Here is a 22,346-nt window from a genome sequence, read left to right as displayed (position 1 = left end):
GATGACTGGGGGGCAGTGCTGTGCGGCGAGGACAGGCTGGTGGAGGACCTTTGTCTTACGGATGTTTAGCGTAAGGCCCATGCTTTCGTACGCCTCAGTAAATACGTTGACTATGTCCCGGAATTCAGCCTCTGTATGTGCGCAGATGCAGGCGTCGTCCACGTACTGTGGCTCGACGACAGAGGTTGCGGTGGTCTTGGACCTGGCCTGAATACAGTGAAGATTAAATAGGTTCCCACTGGTTCTGTAGTTTAGTTCCACTCTAGCGGGGAGCTTGTAGACTGTGAGGTAGAGCATGGCAGCGAGGAAGATTGGGAAGAGGGTTGGGGCAATGACGCAGCCCTGAACACCACATGATACCCAGCTCTACCTCGCCACCACCATTCTCGACCCTTCCACTGCCTGTGTTGTCAGCCTGCTTGTCTGACATCCAGTCCTGGATGAGCCATAATTTGCTACAATCAAATACAGTCCCCACCGCTTATAGCGGGTGCGTTGGAGTTGACACGACTTTCCTGCTATGCACGGTGGACGGTAAAACCAAAAAGGTAAGTAAAATTTTTGTAAAATATGAAATCGCCACTTAGCAACTGCTTCTTTTAATTGCTAGCATTTACATCCAGAATCTGATCAGTAAGGTCATTGCACTTTAATCAAATGGTAACAGCTGATTGAAACTGCATGAAGATCTGACTGAAATCATCAGTTTTTTCCAATTGGTAAATACAGGTAAATCAAGTACTTACTGAACTGCCCAAAATAGTCGGTGCGCTTAATACATTATAAGCGGTACCTTTGTAATTGATTCCTATGGTAATGGAAATGGTTCGTGCTATTTCCCCGATATACGTAGCTGTCCATGATGAGCATGGACGGTGGAAGGTGCAGGAACTGTATTGGGAAGCATGAAGCTATTGTATTCAGCCCCTGCCACAAAGTCTGTTCCCTCGCCAGCTGGTCACTGTCTCGGGCTGAATCAGAACCTTCCTATTTGACTGTGAGCTGAGTTTCTGACCCCATAACCTCTCCATCACCAAGACCACCTACTTCCGCCTTCGTAACATTGCCATTTCCAGCCCTGCTACTGAAACCATCATCCATGCTTTTGTTACCTCCAAACTTGACTCTCCTCCCATCTTCCACTCTCCATAAACTTGAGCCCATCCAAAAATCTGCTGCCTGTTTGCTAACCCACTAACCCATCACCCCTGTGACTGATGACCGACATTGGCTCCCAGTCCACCAAAGCCTCAAATTTAGAATTCTCACCCATGTGTTTAACATCTCACCAAGACCTCTCCCCTCCCTGTCTCTATAACCTCCTCCAACTGCACAATCCTCTGAGAATGCTGCGTTATTTCAATTCTGGTCTCTTGCGCATCCCCAACTCCCTTCGCCTTATTGCCTTCAATCGGCTCTAACCTCTGGAATTCTCTCCCTAAACCTCGCTGCCTCTCCAACCTTCTCTCCTCCTTTCAGACCATCCTTAAAACCGATTCTTTGACCAAGCTTTTCCTTATCCCTCCCAATATCGCCTTCTTTGGCTGATTACGTTCCTGTTAAGTGCCAAAGTGTGTTTTCCGACATTAAAGGCACTATGTAAATGCAAGTTGTTATTATTATTAAATCTGTGTCCATAGGTTAAGATAAAGGAGGAGGAGGTGGTGGAAGAAAACATCAGCCTGGGTTCCTGCTCCTGATCATTAAAAGGACTCCAGCTGGAAAATGCAGAGGTGCATGTTGGATGAGGACACAATCGTCATTTTGTTTCATTTTTTTCTCTCAAAGCTATCGTAACTATCTCAAAACAAACCAATCAAATCTTTCTCAGGGACTGAAGTTTGCTTTTTGCTCTTTTCCTGGAGCTTGATTATTTTACATTGGGCGTTTCTGGCCAATATTTATCAAGCCGATGTACATGCACAACTTACTGCTGTTAGAGGCCCAGTTCCACACCCCCCACCCACCGTCCCCATCCAACCCCCCCACCGTCCCCATCCACCCCCACCCGCCCCCCCACCGTCCCCATCCCCCCCCCCCCACCCCACAACACCCACCATCCCCATCCCCCCCACCTCACAATCCCCACCGTCCCCATCCCCCCCCCACCTCACAACCCCCACCGTCCCCATCCCCCCCCCACCTCACAACCCCCACCGTCCCCATCAGCACCCACCCCACAATCCCCACCGTCCCCATCCCCACCCCCCCACTGTCCCCATCTCCCCCACCCCACAATCCCCACCCCCCCCAATCCCACCAACCCACAGCCCCCACACCGTCCCCATCCCCCCAACACCCATCATTCCCATCCCCCCCCACCCCACAACCCCCACCGTCCCCATCCCCCCCACCCCACAACCCCCACCGTCCCCATCCCCCCCCATCCCACAACCCCCACCGTCCCCATCCCCCCCCACCCCACAACCCCCACCGTCCCCATCCCCCCCCCACCCCCCACCGTCCCTATCCCCCCACCGTCCCCATCCCCCCCCACCCCACAACCCCCACCGCCCCACAACCCCCACCGTCCCACAACCCCCACCGTCCCACAACCCCCACCGTCCCCATCTCCACCCCACCCCACAGCCCCCACCGTCCCCATCCCCCCCACCCCACAACCCCCACCATCCCCATCCCCCCCACCCCACAACCCCCACCCCCCCCCAGCCCACAACCCCCACCGTCCCCATCCCCCCCCACCCCACAACACCCACCGTCCCCATCCCCCCCACCTCACAACCCCCACCGTCCCCATCAGCCCCCACCCCACAATCCCCACCGTCCCCATCCCCACCCCCCCACTGTCCCCATCTCCCCCACGCCACAATCCCCACCCCCCCCAATCCCACCAACCCACAGCCCCCACACCGTCCCCATCCCCCCCACAACACCCATCATTCCCATCCCCCCCCATCCCACAACCCCCACCGTCCCCTCTCCCCCACCCCACAACCCCCACCGTCCCCATCCCCCCCCATCCCACAACCCCCACCGTCCCCATCCCCCCCCACCCCACAACCCCCACCGTCCCCATCCCCCCCCACCCCACAACCCCCACCGCCCCACAACCCCCACCATCCCACAACCCCCACCGTCCCCATCTCCACCCCACCGTCCCCATCCCCCCCACCCCACAACCCCCACCATCCCCATCCCCATCCCCCCACCCCACAACCCCCACCGTCCCAACCCCCCCCAGCCCACAACCCCCACCGTCCCCATCCCCCCCCACCCCACAACCCCCACCGTCCCCATCCCCCCCCACCCCACAACACCCACCGTCCCCATCCCCCCCCACCTCACAACCCCACCGTCCCCATCAGCCCCCACCCCACAATCCCCACCGTCCCCATCCCCACCCCCCCACTGTCCCCATCTCCCCCACCCCACAATCCCCAGCCCCCAATCCCACCAACCCACAGCCCCCACACCGTCCCCATCCCCCCACAACACCCACCGTCCCCATCCCCCCCCACCCCACAGCCCCCACCGTCCCCATCCCCCCCACCCCTCAACCCCCACCGTCCCCATATCCCCATCCCCCCCCACCCCACAGTCCCCATCCCTCCCACCCCACAACCCCCACCGTCCCCACCCCCCCACCCCACAACCCCCACCGTCCCCATCCCCCCCCCCACCCCACAACCCCCACCGTCCCCATCCCCCCCACCCACCCCACAACCCCACCGTCCCCATCCCCCCCACCCCACAACCCCCACCGTCCCCATCCCCCCCCCCACCCCACAACCCCCACCGTCCCCATCCCCCCCCAACCCACAACCCCCACCGTCGTGTCCCCCCCCCCGCCAACCCACAACCCCCACCGTCCCCATCCCCCCCCCACCCCACAACCCCCACCGTCCCCAACCTACAACCCCCACCGTCCCCATCCCCCCCCGTCCCCATCCCCCCCCAAACCCACAACCTCCACCGTCTCCATTCCCCCCCAAACCCACAACCCCCACCGTCCCCATTCCCCCCCAAACCCACAACCCCCACCGTCCCCATCCCCCCCCCCCAAACCCACAACCCCCACCGTCCCCATCCCCCCCCCCCAAACCCACAACCCCCACCGTCTCCATCCCCCCCCAACCCCCATCGTCCCCATCCCCCCCACAACCCCCACCGTCCCCATCCCCCCCCAACCCACACCGTCCTCATCCCCCCATCCCACACCGTCCTCATCCCCCCCAACCCCCACCATCCCCCATCCAACCCCCAACCCACACCGTCCTCATCCCCCCCATCCCCCCCCAACCCACACCGTCCTCATCCCCCCCAACCCCCACCATCCCCCATCCAACCCCCAACCCACACCGTCCTCATCCCCCCCAACCCCCACCATCCCCCCCCCAACCCACAACCCCCACCGTCCCCATCGCCCCCCCCAACCCACAACCCCCACCGTCCCCATCCCCCCCCCAACCCACACTCCCCACCGTCCCCATCCCCCCCCACCCCACCGTGCCCATCCCCCCCACCCCACAGCCCCCATCCCCCCCACCCCACAGCCCCCATCCCCCCCACCCCACAACCCCCATCCCACAACCCCATCCCCCCACCCCCATCCCACCACCCCCACCATCCCCCCCCAACCCACACTCCCCATCCCCCCCCAACCCACACTCCCCACCATCCCCATTCCCCCCCCCAACCCACACTCCCCACCATCCCCATCCCCCCCCCAACCCACACTCCCCAACACCACCCACCCCCCCACCCCACCAAGGAAGCTCCAGAAATTGTAGCACAACGTGAGAATGGTGGGATCCTGACCGCAGCACCTGGGGAAAGGATGTTCCGGAGGAGGGATGTAGGACATAGTTCAGGAAAATTTTCCCCAAACTCTCTTGAATGTCTAGCCACCTAGGGAACAATTCTGCATGCAGCAATTAGGTTGAACACTTGAGATTGTAGCCCTACAAATATAGCAGTTTTATTGTTGGCCACAGAGTCATAACTAAAGAGTATTCTTTTTTCCAATGTTGATGTTAAATAAAATGTGCATTTTGCTCTGCAAGCAATATCCTTATTAAGTGCTAGAATCAGTATACAGAAGAGCCATGTGGATGAACCCTCGTGTTAACAGTCTGAGTTTTGAAAAAAGACTGGTTAAATCTGTGCTTTTCAACTTGGAAAAGCAGCATCTGAGGGGTAAAGTTATGGATGTATACTAGATTGTTAAAGGAATACAGAACGGTAAACCCAGATTATTATTTTAAATTAAATAGCGAGAATAGGGCAAGGGAACGTAGATTCAAATTAGTAAAAAGATACATTTAGAACTAATGCCAAAATTGATCAATGTATGGAGATGCAGATAGAGTACTGGATGCAAATACCCTCAAAGCATTTTAGAAACAATTGGATGATCCAATGGAGAGACTTTAGGATCCATCAGGATCGGTGATTTGGATGGGCTGCAGGGCCTCCTTCATTCATAACTATCTTGTGATTTTATTAGATAATTAGTTTATCTGCCTATTGCAATGAGTGTGTCAATCCCAATTCTGCATTTCTTTCCACATAATGGGCCCAAGTTTCCACATGATTTGCGCCTGATTTTTAGGAGCAACTGGTGGAGAACGGACTATTTTAGAAATCGCAATTCTGCACATTTTTTTTTCTGCAGTTCTAGTCAGGAAGAACAGTTCTACTTTGGAACAGAATTTTTTCTTCAAAAGGGGGCGTGTCCGGCCACTGACGCCTGATTTCAAAGTTTCCACAGTGAAAACGTACTCCAAACTAAAGTAGAATGGAGCAAGTGAAGATTTTTGTAGAACTGAAAAAACCTGTTCTACACATTAAAAAATCAGGCGCAGGTTACAAATTAGGCGTCCAGAACGAGGTGGGGTGGGGAGGGAATTCATTAAATTCTACAATAAATCCTTATTTATATTTCTACAAATATTATACAAATAAATCTAACCTGAATAAACATTTATAAGCGAAGAAAAGATTAAATAAACCATCTTCCTACCTGTGTGAAAGTGCTTCAGGCAGGCCTTTCGGGACCGAAGGCTGAACGGGCCGGCCCGAGACTTCAGGCAGGGCCCGTCCCCAGCACCAGATTTACAGGTAGGTGGCGTTGGGTCGGGTCGGGGGGGGGGGGAAGGGAGGGAGGGGGGGGAAGGGAAGGAGGGAGGGGGGAGGGAGGGAGGGGGAGAGAGGGGGGGGGGGGGAAAGAGAGAGAGAGAGAGAGAGACACAGAGAGAGAGAGAGACAGGGAGGGAGGGAGAGGGGGGAGGGAGAGAGGGAGGGAGAGAGAGAGAGAGGGGGGGGAGGGAGGGAGAGAGGGGGGGGGAGAGGGAGGGAGGGAGAGAGAGTGGGGGGGAGGGGGGGGAGGTCAGGTCAGGTCGGATCCGATCCAGTCCGGGAACGGGAATCTGGTCGGGTCGGGGGGGCGGGAGCGCGGGTCGGGTCGGGAGGGTGGGGAGCGGGAACAGGAGCGCGGGTCGGGTCGGATCCAGTCGGGTAGGCGGGGAGCGGGAACAGGAGCACGGGTTGGGTCGGGTTCAGTCGGGGAGCGGGAACAGGAACACGGGTCGGGTCGGGTCCAGTCGGGGAGCGGGAACAGGAACACGGGTCGGGTCGGGTCCAGTCGGGGAGGCGGGGAGCGGGAACAGGAACACGGGTCGGGTCGGGTCCAGTCGGGGAGGCGGGGAGCGGGAACAGGATCGCGGGTCGGGTCCAGTCGGGGAGCAGGAACAGGAGCGCGGGTCGGGTCGGGTCGGGTCCAGTCGGGGGGGGGGGGGTGGGGAGCGGGAACAGGGTCGCGGGTCGGGTCGGGTCCAGGCGGGGAGCGGGAACAGGAGCGCGGGTCGGGTCGGGTCCAGTCGGGGGGGCGGGGAGCGGGAGCAGGAGCGCGGATCGGGTCTAGTCGGGGGGCGGGGAGCGGGAACAGGAGCGCGGGTCGGGTCGGGTCGAGTCGGGGGGGGGGAGCGGGTGTCGGGACTGGTCCGGAGGCGGGGGGGGGGCGGGGAACGGGTGTCGGATCTGGTCGGGGGAAAGCAGGAGCTGGCCGTGGGAGGAGCCTTATTCACGCAGCCCCAGTGAGGCCATTCGGCCAGGGCCAGGGACTGCGTGCTTCGGGGCCCCTCCCACACAGTTCGGCGCCTGGAGCTACTGCACTTACGTGCCCCATTGTAGCGCGCATGTGCAGAGGTCCCGGCACTTTTTTCAGCGCAGGGACCTGGCTCCGCCCCCCCACAGCTCGTGCTGTGCTGCGCCGAGGGCCAGAGTACCTGCAGGGAAGTGGAGAATACTGAGGATTTTTTTACGCGCACCTTGTGGCGCGAAAAATGGGCGTCCAGGTCGGGACTGCGCCATTCTAGGCACGTGTGGAAACTTGGGCCCAATGATTGATCAAGAAGGGGCTTGAAGTCTAGATTGCATCATATTAAGATGAATACTCACTGTTTTCCTCTCCATTTTCAGGTCATGAGAATACCTCATGAGCTCTCCATAGACTCTGTGGCCTATTTCTTCAGCAACAACTTCACGTTGGCCGGCATAGTCATTGAGTTCATTGAGAACTTGAAAGAAGGAGTGACAGTAGGAAAATCTGCAGAATAATAAAATCATTAGAATTATTGTATCCAGAAGTATTGTCTAGTAGCTCTACGGAGAATAGAAAGTGGTACCAATTTATACAACAAAAATTTAAAGAATCAAAACCAATTAAGTCACATTTTGACTCTTATGGTTAATAAGAAACGTGAATTTCTTGCTACATTCAATTGAATTAAACGTCTCCATAAATTGCTAATACAGGAAGGTAGCATCATCAGCCACAGGGAAAACACAATTAAAATTCGACAACAGATAAATAGTTGGGATAATCTGCCAATGGTCAAAGAACATAGATTAGTCATGTAATTAAGCAAACAAATAGGAAATTAAATTTAACACTGTTAAATGTAAAATGTTACATATTGGATGAAATTGGGCGAAATCTGAGCAACATTAAGTATACATTGAAGAAAAGAAAGACTTGCATTTATGCAATGCCTTTCACGACCACTGGACGTCTCAAAGTGCTTTACAGCCAATTAAGTATTTTTTGGAGTGTATTCACTATTGTAATGTGGGAAACGCGGCAGCCAACTTGCGCACAGCAAACTCCCACAAACAGCAATGTGATAATGACCAGATAATCTGTTTTAGCGATGTTGATTGAGGGATAAATATTGACCAGGACACCAGGGATAACTCCCCTGCTCTTCTTCGAAATAGTGCCATGGGATCGTTTACGTCCACCTGAGGGGGCAGACGGGGCCTTGGTTTAACATCTCATCCGAAAGACAGCACCCTCAGACAGTGCAGCATTCCCTCAGCACTGCATTGAAATGTCAGCCTAGATTTATGAGTTCAAGTTCCTGGAGTGGGACTTGAACCCTCAACCTTCTGACTCACAGAGGCAAGTGTGCTATCCATTGAGCCACAGCAAGAGTACAGAATTAGGGCATAACTGGGATAGAGAGATGGCACTTTCAATGTCTAGATATCACGGTGAATTAATTAAAAATGCAAATAAAACAGCGGGATACTTGATCTGAAAAGTAAAACACAAATCCTTTCCATTGCCGTCACATTGCCTGCCTCTGCCCCTACCCTCAGCCCATCTGCTCTAATCAAAGGACAATGTAACCTAGTTGTGTTTGGGAATTGCTGTATTGTTCCTTGAGAAGGTAATGAGTGAATAGTAGGTGTGGAAAATGTCCAAACATTATTGACCCATGAAGCCTCGACCATCATGATCAAGAACAATGGAATACCCAGTGGGTATGCCATTGTACTGCTTTCACAGGAACATAGGAATTGAGAGACGAAAAAGGACCGAGACCTATCTAGTTTGCCTTTTACCAACCTGGTAGTTGCATGATACAATAACAAGTAGTTGGATAATTACATCAATCAATCTATATCAACAAATGTACAACCGACCCAGAAATGACATGCAGGAAACCCCAGTGGTGGGGAGCTGGGGAGCTTTGGAAAATATTGGTTCAAAGTCACTTTTTTCCTCTCAAGCATGCTGCACTTACCACATGGACTGTATCCCAAAATGGTGTTTTCTGAAAGAAATCTATCTCATTTAAATTTGATTGACTGGCCCTCTTGCATGCTGAAAATGATTGCCTTCCGACACCAATAGAAGTATGGATGGCAAGACTGCCAAGCCAGATAAAGAAAATTTTAAAAACTTCTGGGAATAACTTACTACCTGCTGGAGTGAGACTCCACAGATTCAGTGGTCCCTTTATTTGTCTCCAACGTCAGGACAATAAATTACATAATTCCTAAGATCTTCTACAACATTAATTACCAGCCCTAAATGGCTGCGGTGAGAATATCTCGTAATGTCGTAAATCCAGCAACTTCACGATCGCTATGTTTCAATGGGGAACCTTCAAAGTGAGAATGAACTTTTATTGTCTTTGGCAAAGCTCATGGCAGAACAGTGCAAATCATAGAAACATAGAAAATAGGTGCAGGAGTAGGCCATTCGGCCCTTCGAGCCTGCACCGCCATTCAATGAGTTCATGGCTGAACATGCAACTTCAGTACCCCATTCATGCTTTCTTGCCATACCCCTTGATCCCCCTAGTAGTAAGGACTACATCTAACTCCTTTTTGAATATATTTAGTGAATTGGCCTCAACAACTTTCTGTGGTAGAGAATTCCACAGGTTCACCACTCTCTGGGTGAAGAAGTTTCTCCTCATCTCAGTCCTAAATGGCTTACCCCTTATCCTTAGACTGTGACCCCTGGTTCTGGACTTCCCCAACATTGGGAACATTCTTCCTGCATCTAACCTGTCTAAACCCGTCAGAATTTTAAACGTTTCTATGAGATCCCCTCTCATTCTTCTGAACTCCAGTGAATACAAACCCAGTTGATCCAGTCTTTCTTCATATGTCAGTCCCGCCATCCCGGGAATCAGTCTGGTGAACCTTCGCTGCACTCCCTCAATAGCAAGAATGTCCTTCCTCAAGTTAGGAGACCAAAACTGTACACAATACTCCAGGTGTGGCCTCACCAAGGCCCTGTACAACTGTAGTAACACCTCCCTGCCCCTATACTCAAATCCCCTCGCTATGAAGGCCAACATGCCATTTGCTTTCTTAATCGCCTGATGTACCTGCATGCCAACCTTCAATGACTCTTTTACTCGGCAAATTGCTAGATATTTTACAAATTAATAATTGCGTGCAACATTTATGCATCATTCTAATGGCGTAACTATACATCAATTTCTGGTCCAGTCCATCTATAAAATGAACACAGTACAGGGGAATGTTGCTCTACAGAACTCAGAAAATCTTTTCTTTCATTCAGAGACAATTTTAATCAGCTGTGGCTCAGTTGGTAGCACTCGTGCCCAAGTCAGAAGATTGTGGGCGCAAGTCCCACTCCAGAGATTTGAGCACAAAAATCTAGGCTGTCACTCCAGTGCAGTGCTGTTGGTGGTACTGTCTTTGGGATGCGATATTAAACCAAGGCACCGTCTGCTCTCTCAGATGAATGTAAAAGATCCTATTTTGAAGAGCAGCGGAGTTATCCTTTGTGTTCTGGCCAATATCTATCCCTCAATCAACATCTTAAAAAAAAAATGAATTTGATCATCATCACATTGCTATTTGCGGAAGCTTGCTGTGCACAAATTGGCTTCTGCATTTCATACATTATAACAGTGACTAAATTTCAAAAGGTATTTCATTGGCTGTAAAGTGCTTTGGGATGTCCAGTGGTCGTAAAAGGCGCTATATAAATGCAAGTCTTTCTGTACTTTAAAGCTGAAGCACGTGGATTAGAGAGTCAAATCGCCCAAATGAAGCCGCTTTCAAATTCATTTGATCACTTAGTCATGATCTAGCAAACAGATGAATCTGGCTTAAGTATCCCTCACTAAAAGCATCCAACTAACAATTTGGTCTGCAATACAAATATTCTTTTCTTTTAAAGCAGGGAGTCTGGCCAAATTTCTAAATTGAGGGGTCAAGTGGGATAGATATATAGGCCATTTTAGCCTCGATTAAGGAACCAGATATAGGTACAGGGGTCTGTTTAATCTGGGCCAAGATGCCAAAGACAGAAATGTTGTCTTAAATGTTGTGATTCAAACCTTACAAGGGCAGGGATAAAGTGATTCAACAAATACACAAAGAAACTGCTCTACTGTTTCGAGTATACACAATCAAAACTACTAAAATCCAAGACTGCTAATAACTTGACCAGACCGCTCCAGCAACATAGGTCAGATATTAACGTCACCTATTTCATGGACACAAGTTTGAGGCACAAAGAATTACAATAAGGAGATCATGCACAGCTCTGCAATTTCTTGTATCTGTACTGGTCTGTGTCTAGTGCAGATTGATATAGACACTGTTTTCTTGGAGTATTATCTTCTGATGGCACAAAAATCAAGTCAACTGTGATTTGTGACAACTTGCATTTATGCAATACCTTTAACGTAGAAAAAGTTTCCAAAGTGCTACACAGCAAAATCAAAAAGATGGATGCCAATTATATACAAATAAAAACTACTGAAGCACAATTTCTTTTGTCTCCAAATCACAATACATCTCAAAATGTTGGAAAATGCACCAAAAGAGTGTCAAAAATCAAACTTTTCTGAAAAGCATAGCCGAATACCGCACCCACCCCCTCCCTGCCCCCCAGGAAACATCTTAAACTATCAGGACTCACTTCCCTCGTCAACAATCTCTAAATCCACTGCAAAAACTGTACCTTTGTCTACTTCAGTATTTCCCCTATAAGTGGTAGCACTCTTGCCTTGGAGTCAAAAGAGTGCAAGTTCAAGTTCCACTCCAGAGACATGAGCACATAATCCAGGCTGACACCACAGTACTGAGGGAGTGCTGGACTGTGCCGTCTTTCGGATGAGACATTAAACAGAGGTTCCAACTGTCCTCTCAGGTGGAAGCAAAAGATGTTTATCCATCAACTATTTACAATCTATATTAATGACTTGGATGAAGGGACCGAGTGCAATGTAGACAAGTTTGCTGATAATACAAAGATGGGTGGGAAAGCAAATTGTGAGGAGGACACACAAAATCTGCAAAGGGATATAGACAGGCTAAGTGAGTGGACAAAAATTTGGCAGATGGAGTATAATGTGGGAAAATGTGAGGTCATCCACTTTGTCAGAAAAAATAGAAAAGCAAATTATAATTTAAATGGAGAAAAGTTGCAAAGTGCTACAGTACAGAGGGACCGGGGGCGTCCTTGTGCATGAAACACAAAAAGTTAGTACGCAGGCACAGCAAGTAATCAGGAAGGCAAATGGAATATTGGCCTTTATTGCAAGGGAGATAGAGTATAAAAGCAGAGATGTCCTGCTACAACTGTACAGGGTATTGGTGAGGCAACACTGAGAGTACTGCGTACAGTTTTGGTCTCCGTATTTAAGGAAGGATATGCTTGCATTGGAGGCTGTTCAGAGAAGGTTCACTAGGTTGATTCTGGAGATGAGGGGGTTGACTTATGAAGATAGGTTGACTATACTCATTGGAGTTCAGAAGAATTAAAGGTAATCTTATCAAAACATATAAGATAATGAGAGGGCTCAGATGGATGCAGAGAGGATAGTTCCACTCATAGGGGAAACTAAAACTAGGGGACATAGTCTCAGAATAAAGGGCCGCCCATTTAAAACTGAGATGAGGAGGAATTTCTTCTCTCAGAGGGTTGTAAATCTATGGAATTCTCTGCCCCAGAGAGCTGTGGAGGCTGGATCATTGAATATATTTAAGGCAGAGATAGACAGATTTTTGAGCGATAAGGGAATAAAGGGTGATGGGGAGCAGACAGGAAAGTGGAGCTGAATCCATGATCAGATCAGCCATGATCTTATTAAATGGCGAAACAGGCTCGAGGGGCCAAATGGCCTACTCTTGCTCCTATTTCTTATGTTATGTTTGTTATGTTCAACCAACATCACTAAAACAGATTATCTGGTCTTTGTCTCATTTCTCTGTGGAACCTTGTTGTGTACAAATTGGCTGCTAGGTTTCCCTACATACAACAATTACTTAACTTCAAAAGTACTTAATTGGCTGCAAACCTCAGGGACGTCCAGAGGTTGTGAAAAGTGCTATATAAATGTAATTTCTTTCTTTCTTCCTCTAGCTACAGCTTAACTTATGACAAGTTCTCTGCACACCCGTTAAAACTATTCATTTTTCTAAGACCTACATAAGCTACAGGATTTTAGTTTTTACAAAAGGACAAGCACTAATTCCTGAGATCTAATTTAATGAGTTCAATTATTTGTTTGCATTGATCTAAAGGTCTTGATCAGAAGCCTTTATTAGGGCTGCTTTTTCAGTTGTATGTTGTTTTTTGAATTGTCAGCATTTTAAGGGCCAAGTCAGCTATTTTTGAAGCTGTTCATTGCTTTTCAAGGTTTTATAGGTTGGGACGCATTCATGCAATTATATTCAAGGTAGTTTCTGTATTCAGCTTTTTAGGGACTTGCAATAAATTTATATTCTATTAGTTTGTCTTGTAATAAAACCATTTTACACGCCTTGAGGTCTGCCGGACAAAATCAGTGTCTGTGCGGATAACCAAACTTTACACGGGTGTCAGAAGTCTGACAGTATATCCACTGAAAATAAAATGAAAGGCAGTGAAAACCTATATAAACTATTAATCTAAGTTGAAGTGTTCTCGGTATGCGAGAAAATATAAGTAGTTGGTGCAAACATCAAGCAATCAATCACCTGCAGATGGAAACATAATCAAAATGTTCCCAAATGATAGTTAAGTCAAGCTAAATTAAATGAGTTATATTACTGTAGCTCCTTTAACAAAATTTAATTTCTCCATGCCTGAAGAATGGCCAAGCTGAAAGAGATTGAAATAGTATAGAATTGTGTCAGAACTAGCTGAAGGAGATTAAATTAAGCAAAGAAACATGTTGATTTACTGTATGGGTGATAAAGCAGAGAATATTCTGGCATTGTTCAATCCTACAGATGATGAAATTAAAAAGCTATGTATGTATGAGAGTAAAAATCTCATGAAAGGTAACATAGAGAGAGAGCCTGCAGAGCATTCAGATTAGCTGGATGCTGGGAGTACAGGTGAGTTGAGTCCAAAGAAGAAATGATCAGACACAAACTAGCAGTGGAAATGCTAGATAGGCCTTGAATGAATGTCTACAGTTAGATGTGAATCTGAAGTTACAGATGGTAATGATGCAGATACATCAGAAAGAAGCTACAAAGAAGCAAATGTAGGTACTGAAAGGGTGTGGAACCATGAGCACAGCAAGCCAACAGTATCTGTAGATGCAATCTAGCATAGACAAAATGGGGGCATCATGTTTAGCACTAAATTCAGCTTCAAGCTCAACAGTGAGGCACAAGAAAATTGTGGATTCGTTGCCACAACATTGAGGCTTCGCTGCACAGCCGGAGGTCAGAGAGCAGCGGGAGGCTCGGAGGTCGGAGAGCAGCGGGAGGCCCGGAGGTCCGGAGAGGAGCCTCGGGAGGCCCGGGAGGTCCGGAGAGGAGCCTCGGGAGGCCCGGAGAGGAGCCTCGGGAGGCCCGGAGAGGAGCCTCGGGAGGCCCGGAGGTCGGAGAGGAGCCTCGGGAGGCCAGGAGGTCGGAGAGGAGCCTCGGGAGGCCCGGAGGTCGGAGAGGAGCCTCGGGAGGCCCGGAGGTCGGAGAGGAGCCTCGGGAGGCCCGGAGGTCGGCGAGGAGCCTCGGGAGGCCCGGAGGTCGGCGAGCAGCGGGAGGCCCGGAGGTCGGCGAGGAGCGGGAGGCCCGGAGGTCGGAGAGGAGCGGGAGGCCCGGAGGTCGGAGAGGAGCGGGAGGCCCGGAGGTCGGAGAGGAGCGGGAGGCCCGGAGGTCGGAGAGGAGCGGGAGGCCCGGAGGTCGGAGAGGAGCGGGAGGCCCGGAGGTCGGAGAGGAGCGGGAGGCCCGGAGGTCGGAGAGGAGCGGGAGGCCCGGAGGTCGGAGAGGAGCGGGAGGCCCGGAGGTCGGAGAGGAGCGGGAGGCCCGGAGGTCGGAGAGGAGCGGGAGGCCCGGAGGTCGGAGAGGAGCGGGAGGCCCGGAGGTCGGAGAGGAGCGGGAGGCCCGGAGGTCGGAGAGGAGCGGGAGGCCCGGAGGTCGGAGAGGAGCAGCGGGAGGCCCGGAGGTCGGAGAGGAGCGGGAGGCCCGGAGGTCGGCGAGCAGCGGGAGGCCCGGAGGTCGGAGAGGAGCGGGAGGCCCGGAGGTCGGAGAGGAGCCTCGGGAGGCCCGGATGTCGGCGAGCAGCGGGAGGCCCGGAGGGCGGAGAGGAGCGGGAGGCCCGGAGGTCGGAGAGGAGCCTCGGGAGGCCCGGAGGTCGGAGAGGAGCGGGAGGATCGGAGGTCGGAGAGGAGCCTCGGGAGGCCCGGATGTCGGCGAGCAGCGGGAGGCCCGGAGGTCGGAGAGGACCGGAGGTCGGAGAGGAGCGGGAGGCCCGGAGATCGGAAAGCAGCGGGAGGCTAAACTCCGCTTGATTGATAAGTATCTCTCTTTCTCTGTCTTTTATAACAGATTAATCTAATTAGAGGGATGGCAGAGCTCAGTCCTGATGTGTGCATGTCCTGTGGCATGTGGGAAGTCCTGTATGCTTTGCGTAGCCTAGACAACCATGTGTGCAGGTGTCTCCAGCTTCAACTACTCGAGCTCCGTGTTTCTGAACTTGAGTGGCGGCTGGAGTCATTACGGTGCATCCGCGAGCCGAGAGCTACGTGGCTAGCACATTTCATAAGGTTGTCACCCCGCAGCTTAAAAGCATGCAGGTAGAGGGGAAGTGGATGACCACCAGACGGATGAAGAACACTCGATAGGTAGTGCAGGAGTCCTGTCTCCCCGCCATCTTGCTTTCTAACCAATATTCTCTTCTGAGCACCGGTGGGGGCGATGGTGCCTCTGGGGAGTGCGGCCAGAGCCAAATCCAAGGCACCACGGGTGGCTCAGCTGCACAGTGGGGAGAGACAAAGAATAAAAGAGCTATAGTGGTAGGGGATTCAATAGTTAGGGGAATAGAGAGGCATTTCTGCGGCCAAAGACATCACTCCAGGATGGCATGGTGCCTCCCTGGTGCCAGGGTCAAGGATGTCACAGAGCGGACGCAGGGCATTCTAGGGGGAGAGGGTGAACAGCTTGAGGTCGTGGTCCATATAGGGACCAATAACATAGGTAGAAGGAGGGATGAGGTCCTGCAGGCAGAATTTAGGGAGCTAGGAGAAAAATGAAAGGGTAGGACCGCAAAGGTAGTAATCTCTGGGTTACTACCGATGCCACGTGCTAATGAGTACAAGAATAGAAGGATAGAGAAGATGAATGCATGGCTGGAGAGTTGCTGCAGGATGGCTTTAAATTCCTGAGGCATTGGGACCGCTTCTGGGGGAGATGGGACCTGTACAAACTGGACGGGTTGCACCTCAACAGCGCCGGGACAAATATCCTCGCGGGGAGATTTGCTTGTGCTGTTGAGGAAAGTTTAAACTAGCTTGGCAGGGGGATGGGAAGCCGAGAATGAATTCAATAGGGAAGGAAGTAAAGCTGAAATTGGAAAGCAAGAATGTAGAAAGTGAATTTGTAAGACAGAGGAAACAAGGGTTAGTAAGTAGTAATCAAGAAGGTCTTTCTGTGATAAATGGTATATACTTCAATGCAAGGAGTATAGCAAATAAGGCGGATGAGCTAAGAGCACAGATAGACACTTGGGTGTATGACATTATAGCCATTACAGAGACATGGCTGAAAGAGGGGCAGGTTTGGCAGCTCAATATTCCTGGTTACAGGATTTTTTGACAGGACAGAGAGGGGGGTAAAAAAAAAAAAGGGGGTCACAGTATTGATGAAATAAACTATTACAGCTGTGAGGAGGGATGATATGTTAGAGGGATCATCAAATGAGACCATATGGGTTGAACTGAAAAATAAAAAAAGGGACAATCACATTGCTGGGCAGGTATTATAGACCCCCAAACAGTGGGAGGCAAATATGTAGGCAAATTTCTGTGGTCCAGAAACCATGGGGTAGTAATAGTAGGGGATTTCAACTGTCTAAATATTGATTGGGACAAATATAGTGTGAAGGGTATAGAGGGTGCGGAATTCCTAAAATGCATTTAAGAGAACTTTTTTAGTCAGTATGTAACAAGCTCCACATGGGAGGGGTTAGTTCTGTATTTAGTTTGGGGGAATGAAGCTGGGCAGGTGGAATGGATGGATAAGGACAAGGATAGACCAGAAATAAAAGTGCCAAATTGGGGAAAAGCTAACTTCGCTAAGTTGAGAAGTCATTTGGCCACAGTGGACTGGAAACAGCTACTTGAAGGTAAATCAGTGTCGGAACAGTGAGGCATTCAGGAAGGAGATCTAGAGGGCTCAGGTCAAGCACGTGCCTTTAAAGAAAAAGGGTGGTAATAACAATTCTAGAGCCCTCTGGATGTCTAGGGACTTACAGGGGAGGATAAAGAAAAAAAGGGAAGCTTATGACATGCATCGACAGCTAAATACTGTAGAATCTATGGAGGAATATAGAAAGTTCAGAGGTGAAATTAAAATGGATATTAGGAATGCTAAGAGAGAGCATGAAAAATTCTTGGCTAGTAAAATCAAGCCAAGTCAAGTAAAAGATGTTCTATAAATATATTAAGAGCAAGAGGATAACTAAAGAAAGGGTAGGGCCTATTAGAGACCATGAGGGTAATCTGTGTTTGGAGGCGGAAGATGTGGGTATGGTTCTAAATGAATACTTTGTGTCTATTTTCACAAATAAAAGGGGCAGTGCAGATACTGCTATCGAGGAGGAGTGTGAAATTCTGGCTGAAATAAACATAGAAAGGAGGTATTAAGGAATTTAGCAGCTTTGAAAGTGGACAAGTCCCCAGGCCCGGATGAAATGCATCCCAGGCTGTTGAGTGAAGCAAGAGAGAAAATAGCAGGGGCCTTGAACATCATTTTGCAGTCCTCTTTGGATTCAGGCATGGTGCCGGAGGACTAGAGGACTGCTAATGTGTAGAGGACTGCTAATGTGGTTTAAGAAAGGAGAAAGGGATAGGCCAAGTAATTACAGGCCTGTCAGCCTAACCTCAGTGGTGGGAAAATTATTGGAAAAAATCCTGAAGGACAGGATAAACCTACATTTAGAAAGGCAAGGATTAATCAGGGACAGTCAGCACGGATTTGTTAAGGGAAGATCACATTTGACTAACCTGATTGAATTTTTCGATGAGGTAACCAGGAGGGTCGATGAGGGTTTTGCATACGATGTAGTGTCTATGGACTTTAGTAAAGCTTTTGATAAGGTCCCACATGGCAGATTGGTTACAAAGGTAAAAGCCCATGCGATCGAGGGCAATGTGGCAAGTTGGATCCAAAATTGGCTTAGATGTAGGAAGCAAAGGCTAATGATTGATGGATGTTTCTGTGACTGGAAGAATGTTTCCATTGGGGTTCTGCAGGGCTCGGTACTGGGTCCCTTGCTTTTTGTGGTATACATCAATTATCCAGATTTGAATATGGGGGTATAGAAACATAGAAAATAGGTGCAGGAGCAGGCCATTCAGCCCTTCTAGCCTGCACCACCATTCAATGAGTTCATGGCTGAACATGAAACTTCAGTACCCCCTTCCTGCTTTCTCGCCATAACCCTTGATTAAGATTTGTAGATGACACTAAAATTGGCTGTGTGGTTGATAATGAAGAGGATAGTCATGGACTGCAGGACGATATCAATCTATTGGTCAGGTAGGCAGAACAATCGGAGAAGTGTGAGGTAATGCACTGGGGAGGGCTAATAAGGAAAAGGTATACACATTAAACGGTAGGCCACTTAGAAGTGTAGATGAACAAAGGGACCTTGGAGCGCTTGTCCAAAGTTCCCTGAAAGTAGCAGGCCAGGTGGATAAGGTGGTTATGAAGACATGCCTCGGCCTTTATTGGCCGAGGCATAGAATACAAGAGCAGTGAGGTTATGCTTAAATTGAATAATACACTGGTTAGGCCACAGTTGGAATACTGCGTGCAGTTCTGGTCGCTGTATTATGGGAAGGACGTGATTGCACTGGAAAGGGTGCAGAGGAGATTTACGAGGACGCTGTCTGGAATGGAGAATCTTAGCTATGAAGACAGATTGGATAGGCTGGGTTTGTTCTCCTTGGAACAGAGGAGGCTGAGGGGAGACCTCATTGAGGTGTATAACATTTTGAGGGGCCTGGATAAAGTAGATAGCAAGGGCCTATTTCCCTTGTTGGAGGGGTCAATTACGAAGGAGCATAGGTTTAAGGTGGTTGGTGGAAGGTTTAGTGGGGATTTGAGGGGAAGCTTCTTCACACAGAGGGTTGTGGGGGTCTGGAACTCACTGCCTGGAAAGGTGGTAGAGGCAGAAACCCTCACCACATTTAAAAGGTGCTTGAATAGGCACTTGAAGTGCCGTGACCTGCAGGGTTACGGACCTCGAGCTGGTGTGGGATTAGACTGGATAACCTCTTTGGCTGGCACAGATACGATGGTAAGTACTTTAGGGAATCTAATACGGTCAGTGTGATCTCCTGGAGGTGTTTCGATCGTTTGGATGGGTCAGAGAGGAATTTTCCCAGATTTTTTCCCCCTATTGGCCTGGGTTTTTATCTAGTTTTTGCCTCTCCCAGGAGATCGCATGGCTCTGGGTGGGGTGGAGTGTTAAGTGTTGCAATACATGCAGTATCGCAGTTGTGAGGCGGACTGGTTGGGCCGGATGCTCTTTACCTGTCCGCCATTATTCATTGGTTTATATGCAACCTTCAGGGCTGCTGACCAAGGGTTGTGTGGCTTTTTGTCGGCCGGCGTGGGCACGATGGGCCAAAATAGCCGCCTTCTGCACTGTAAATTTCTATGTTTCTTCTATATCTATGTTTCTAAGCCAATGTCATAACACAGGAACAGTACAAGAAAATGCAGCTCAAGAACAAGTAATTAGAGCCACATTCTATTAAACTGGTATAATTCATTAAACACAAAAGATAGAAACACCATCATCCATTTAGGGAAGCAAGTTTGTTTCAATACTTCAAATGGTGAAGCATGACATTAAGGTGATTCTTGCTAAGAATTCTTGTACGGTAACAAGAAATGTGAGAACAGACAGAGTTGTCAATACTTCACCTACAAATATACTCAAGAGTAGTGATATGACTGATGTTTTCTGTCACATGCTAGGTGACTATAAAGTTAAATGCAGAAGTACCACTCATAGTCCATACACCCAAGAAGACCCGCTACCATTACATTTTGAAGCACATCGAAAAAATGAGCGTAATCAAAAAGGTAATAGAACCAAAACCATGGTTTAACTCTGCAGTAATGGTTGAGAAGAAAAATTCCAATCAGGTTTACATGTGGATTGATCTGAGACACTTAAACAAATCAATCATGAGGAGACACTTACCCAGTGCCAACAATTGATGAGGACAGCAGTAAGCTAACTATATTTGACAGCCCACTTAAGTCAATCATGATTCACATGCATATGTAATTTCATCGGTACAGGAAGTATTCCAACAAAAAATTCATGAAGCTATATATTCGAGTGAATCAAGGTGATAGTCAAACTATACAAATACACATGACAAATAACCAGCATCTCAGAACACTGCTTCAGAGCTGCAAAGATAAAAGCCTAAAGCTCAATAGGAGAAAATACAAGTCACACAACCATGGTTCTGATGAAGGCTCATCGACCTGAAACGTTAACTCTGTTTCACTTTCACAGACAGTGCATGACCTACTGATTGTTTCCACCATTTTCTGTTTTTATTTCCACCATTTTCTGTTTTTATTTCATAGGTAAATTAAATTACTTTTGAAATTTGCTCCAAGACTAAAGTGGTGATGGACTACTATGTACTCTAATGAAAAGTTATGTCCTTTTCAAATGGGATGCAAACATTGATAAAGCTTTCAAAGAAACACAAACTAATCACAAAATTTCAAGGTTAGCGTTAGAGAGGTCACACTATGAGTTGACGCATAGGCCAATGTAGACGCTACGATCCTCCAACATGCCAAATCTGTGACGTAAATCTCACACACAATGACCAAAGCCAAAAAAACAATAAATAAATTATACACAAATAAAGATGTTTGTTACTGTGAATGACTTGAAAAAAAAATCCATCAATATACATGGACATAAGGTCAAAGTGGAGACTGACTACAAAACCCTTGACTGCATCTTGAAAAAGCCATTATCTGCAGCACCACCATGACTGCGGAGCATGATCTTTAAACTCCAAATACACAACTTATATGCCCAGCACAAACTAGGGAAAGAAATCCCAATTACAGAGTCACCCTAAAGAACCTATCATCCAAACAATGAAACGAGAGAGGAAAAAACAACTTGTATTTATATAGCATCTTTAACAATAGTACAGGTTGAACCTCTCTTACCCAGCACCCTCGGGACCTGGCCTGTGCCGGATAAGGGACTTTGCTGGACAAGGGGAGATCACATTAAATTGGATGGAACAGGTACTGAGCAAGAGGATATCAGGGCTGGCTGCTGGTTGGCTTGGGGCTGGGAGTGTGGCAGAGAGATTGTGGAGCCGGGGGAGGGGGGGGGGGGGGGTGATCGCGGGGTCAGGCCAGCGATTGCGGGAGTTGGCAGCAAGGCAGGACTTCAATTTGTTCATGTCAGAGCAGCCAGGAATGTTGCCGTACAAGGGGTTGGAGCCGGATAAGGGAGGTTCAATCTGTAAAACGTTCCACAATGCTTCACAGGGGCATCAAACAAAATCCAACATCGAGCCACATAAGGAGATATTAGGACAGTTGACCAAAAGCTTGGTCAAAGAGATAGGTTTTAAGGGATGTCTTAAAAGGAGAGAATAGTAGAGCGGCAGAGAGGTTTAGTGAGGCAATTCCCAAGTTTAGGGCCTAGGCAGCTGAAGGCACGGCCGCCAATAGAGGAGTGATGAAAATTGGGGATGCACAAGAGATCAGAATTGGAGCAACACAAAGATCTCGGAGGGCTGTCGGGTTGGAGGAGGCTACAGAGATAGAGAGGGGCGAGGCCATGGAGGGATTTGCACACAAGGATGATCATTTTAAATCTGAAGCGTTGCTGGGCTGGGAGTCAAAGGGCCTGGCATGAGCAAAGGCATTCAGGAGACTGTACAGTCATGTATAGTGAGTCAGGAAAACCAGAAACCACAAAAAAGGTGAGTGATATTGCAAGAATAAACAAAAAATGCCATGGCAAATGCCCCCTTTAGATTTGTTCATGGGTAACTATATAACCTATTTGTGATTACGGCCATTACTTTCAAGTAATAGTCTTG

At 49.2% G+C, this 22,346-nt stretch overlaps 1 protein-coding gene across 3 annotated transcripts in view; it reads right to left on the bottom strand.

The window, feature by feature from the left end:
- fnbp1l (formin binding protein 1-like) overlaps window positions 1-22,346 on the bottom strand; it is a 190,143-nt gene that overhangs the window by 67,286 nt on the left and 100,511 nt on the right. For all 3 annotated transcript variants that reach the window (XM_070886610.1, XM_070886611.1, XM_070886613.1), the window contains exon 4: window positions 7,420-7,567. In XM_070886610.1, the coding sequence (XP_070742711.1) occupies window positions 7,420-7,567 (148 nt within the window). The remainder of the gene's footprint in view (window positions 1-7,419; window positions 7,568-22,346) is intronic.

Source organism: Pristiophorus japonicus, chromosome 8 (genome assembly GCF_044704955.1).
Source record: "Pristiophorus japonicus isolate sPriJap1 chromosome 8, sPriJap1.hap1, whole genome shotgun sequence".
In the NCBI taxonomy this organism is placed as follows: Eukaryota; Metazoa; Chordata; class Chondrichthyes; family Pristiophoridae; genus Pristiophorus; species Pristiophorus japonicus.
This window is presented reverse-complemented; position numbering and strand designations above follow the sequence as displayed.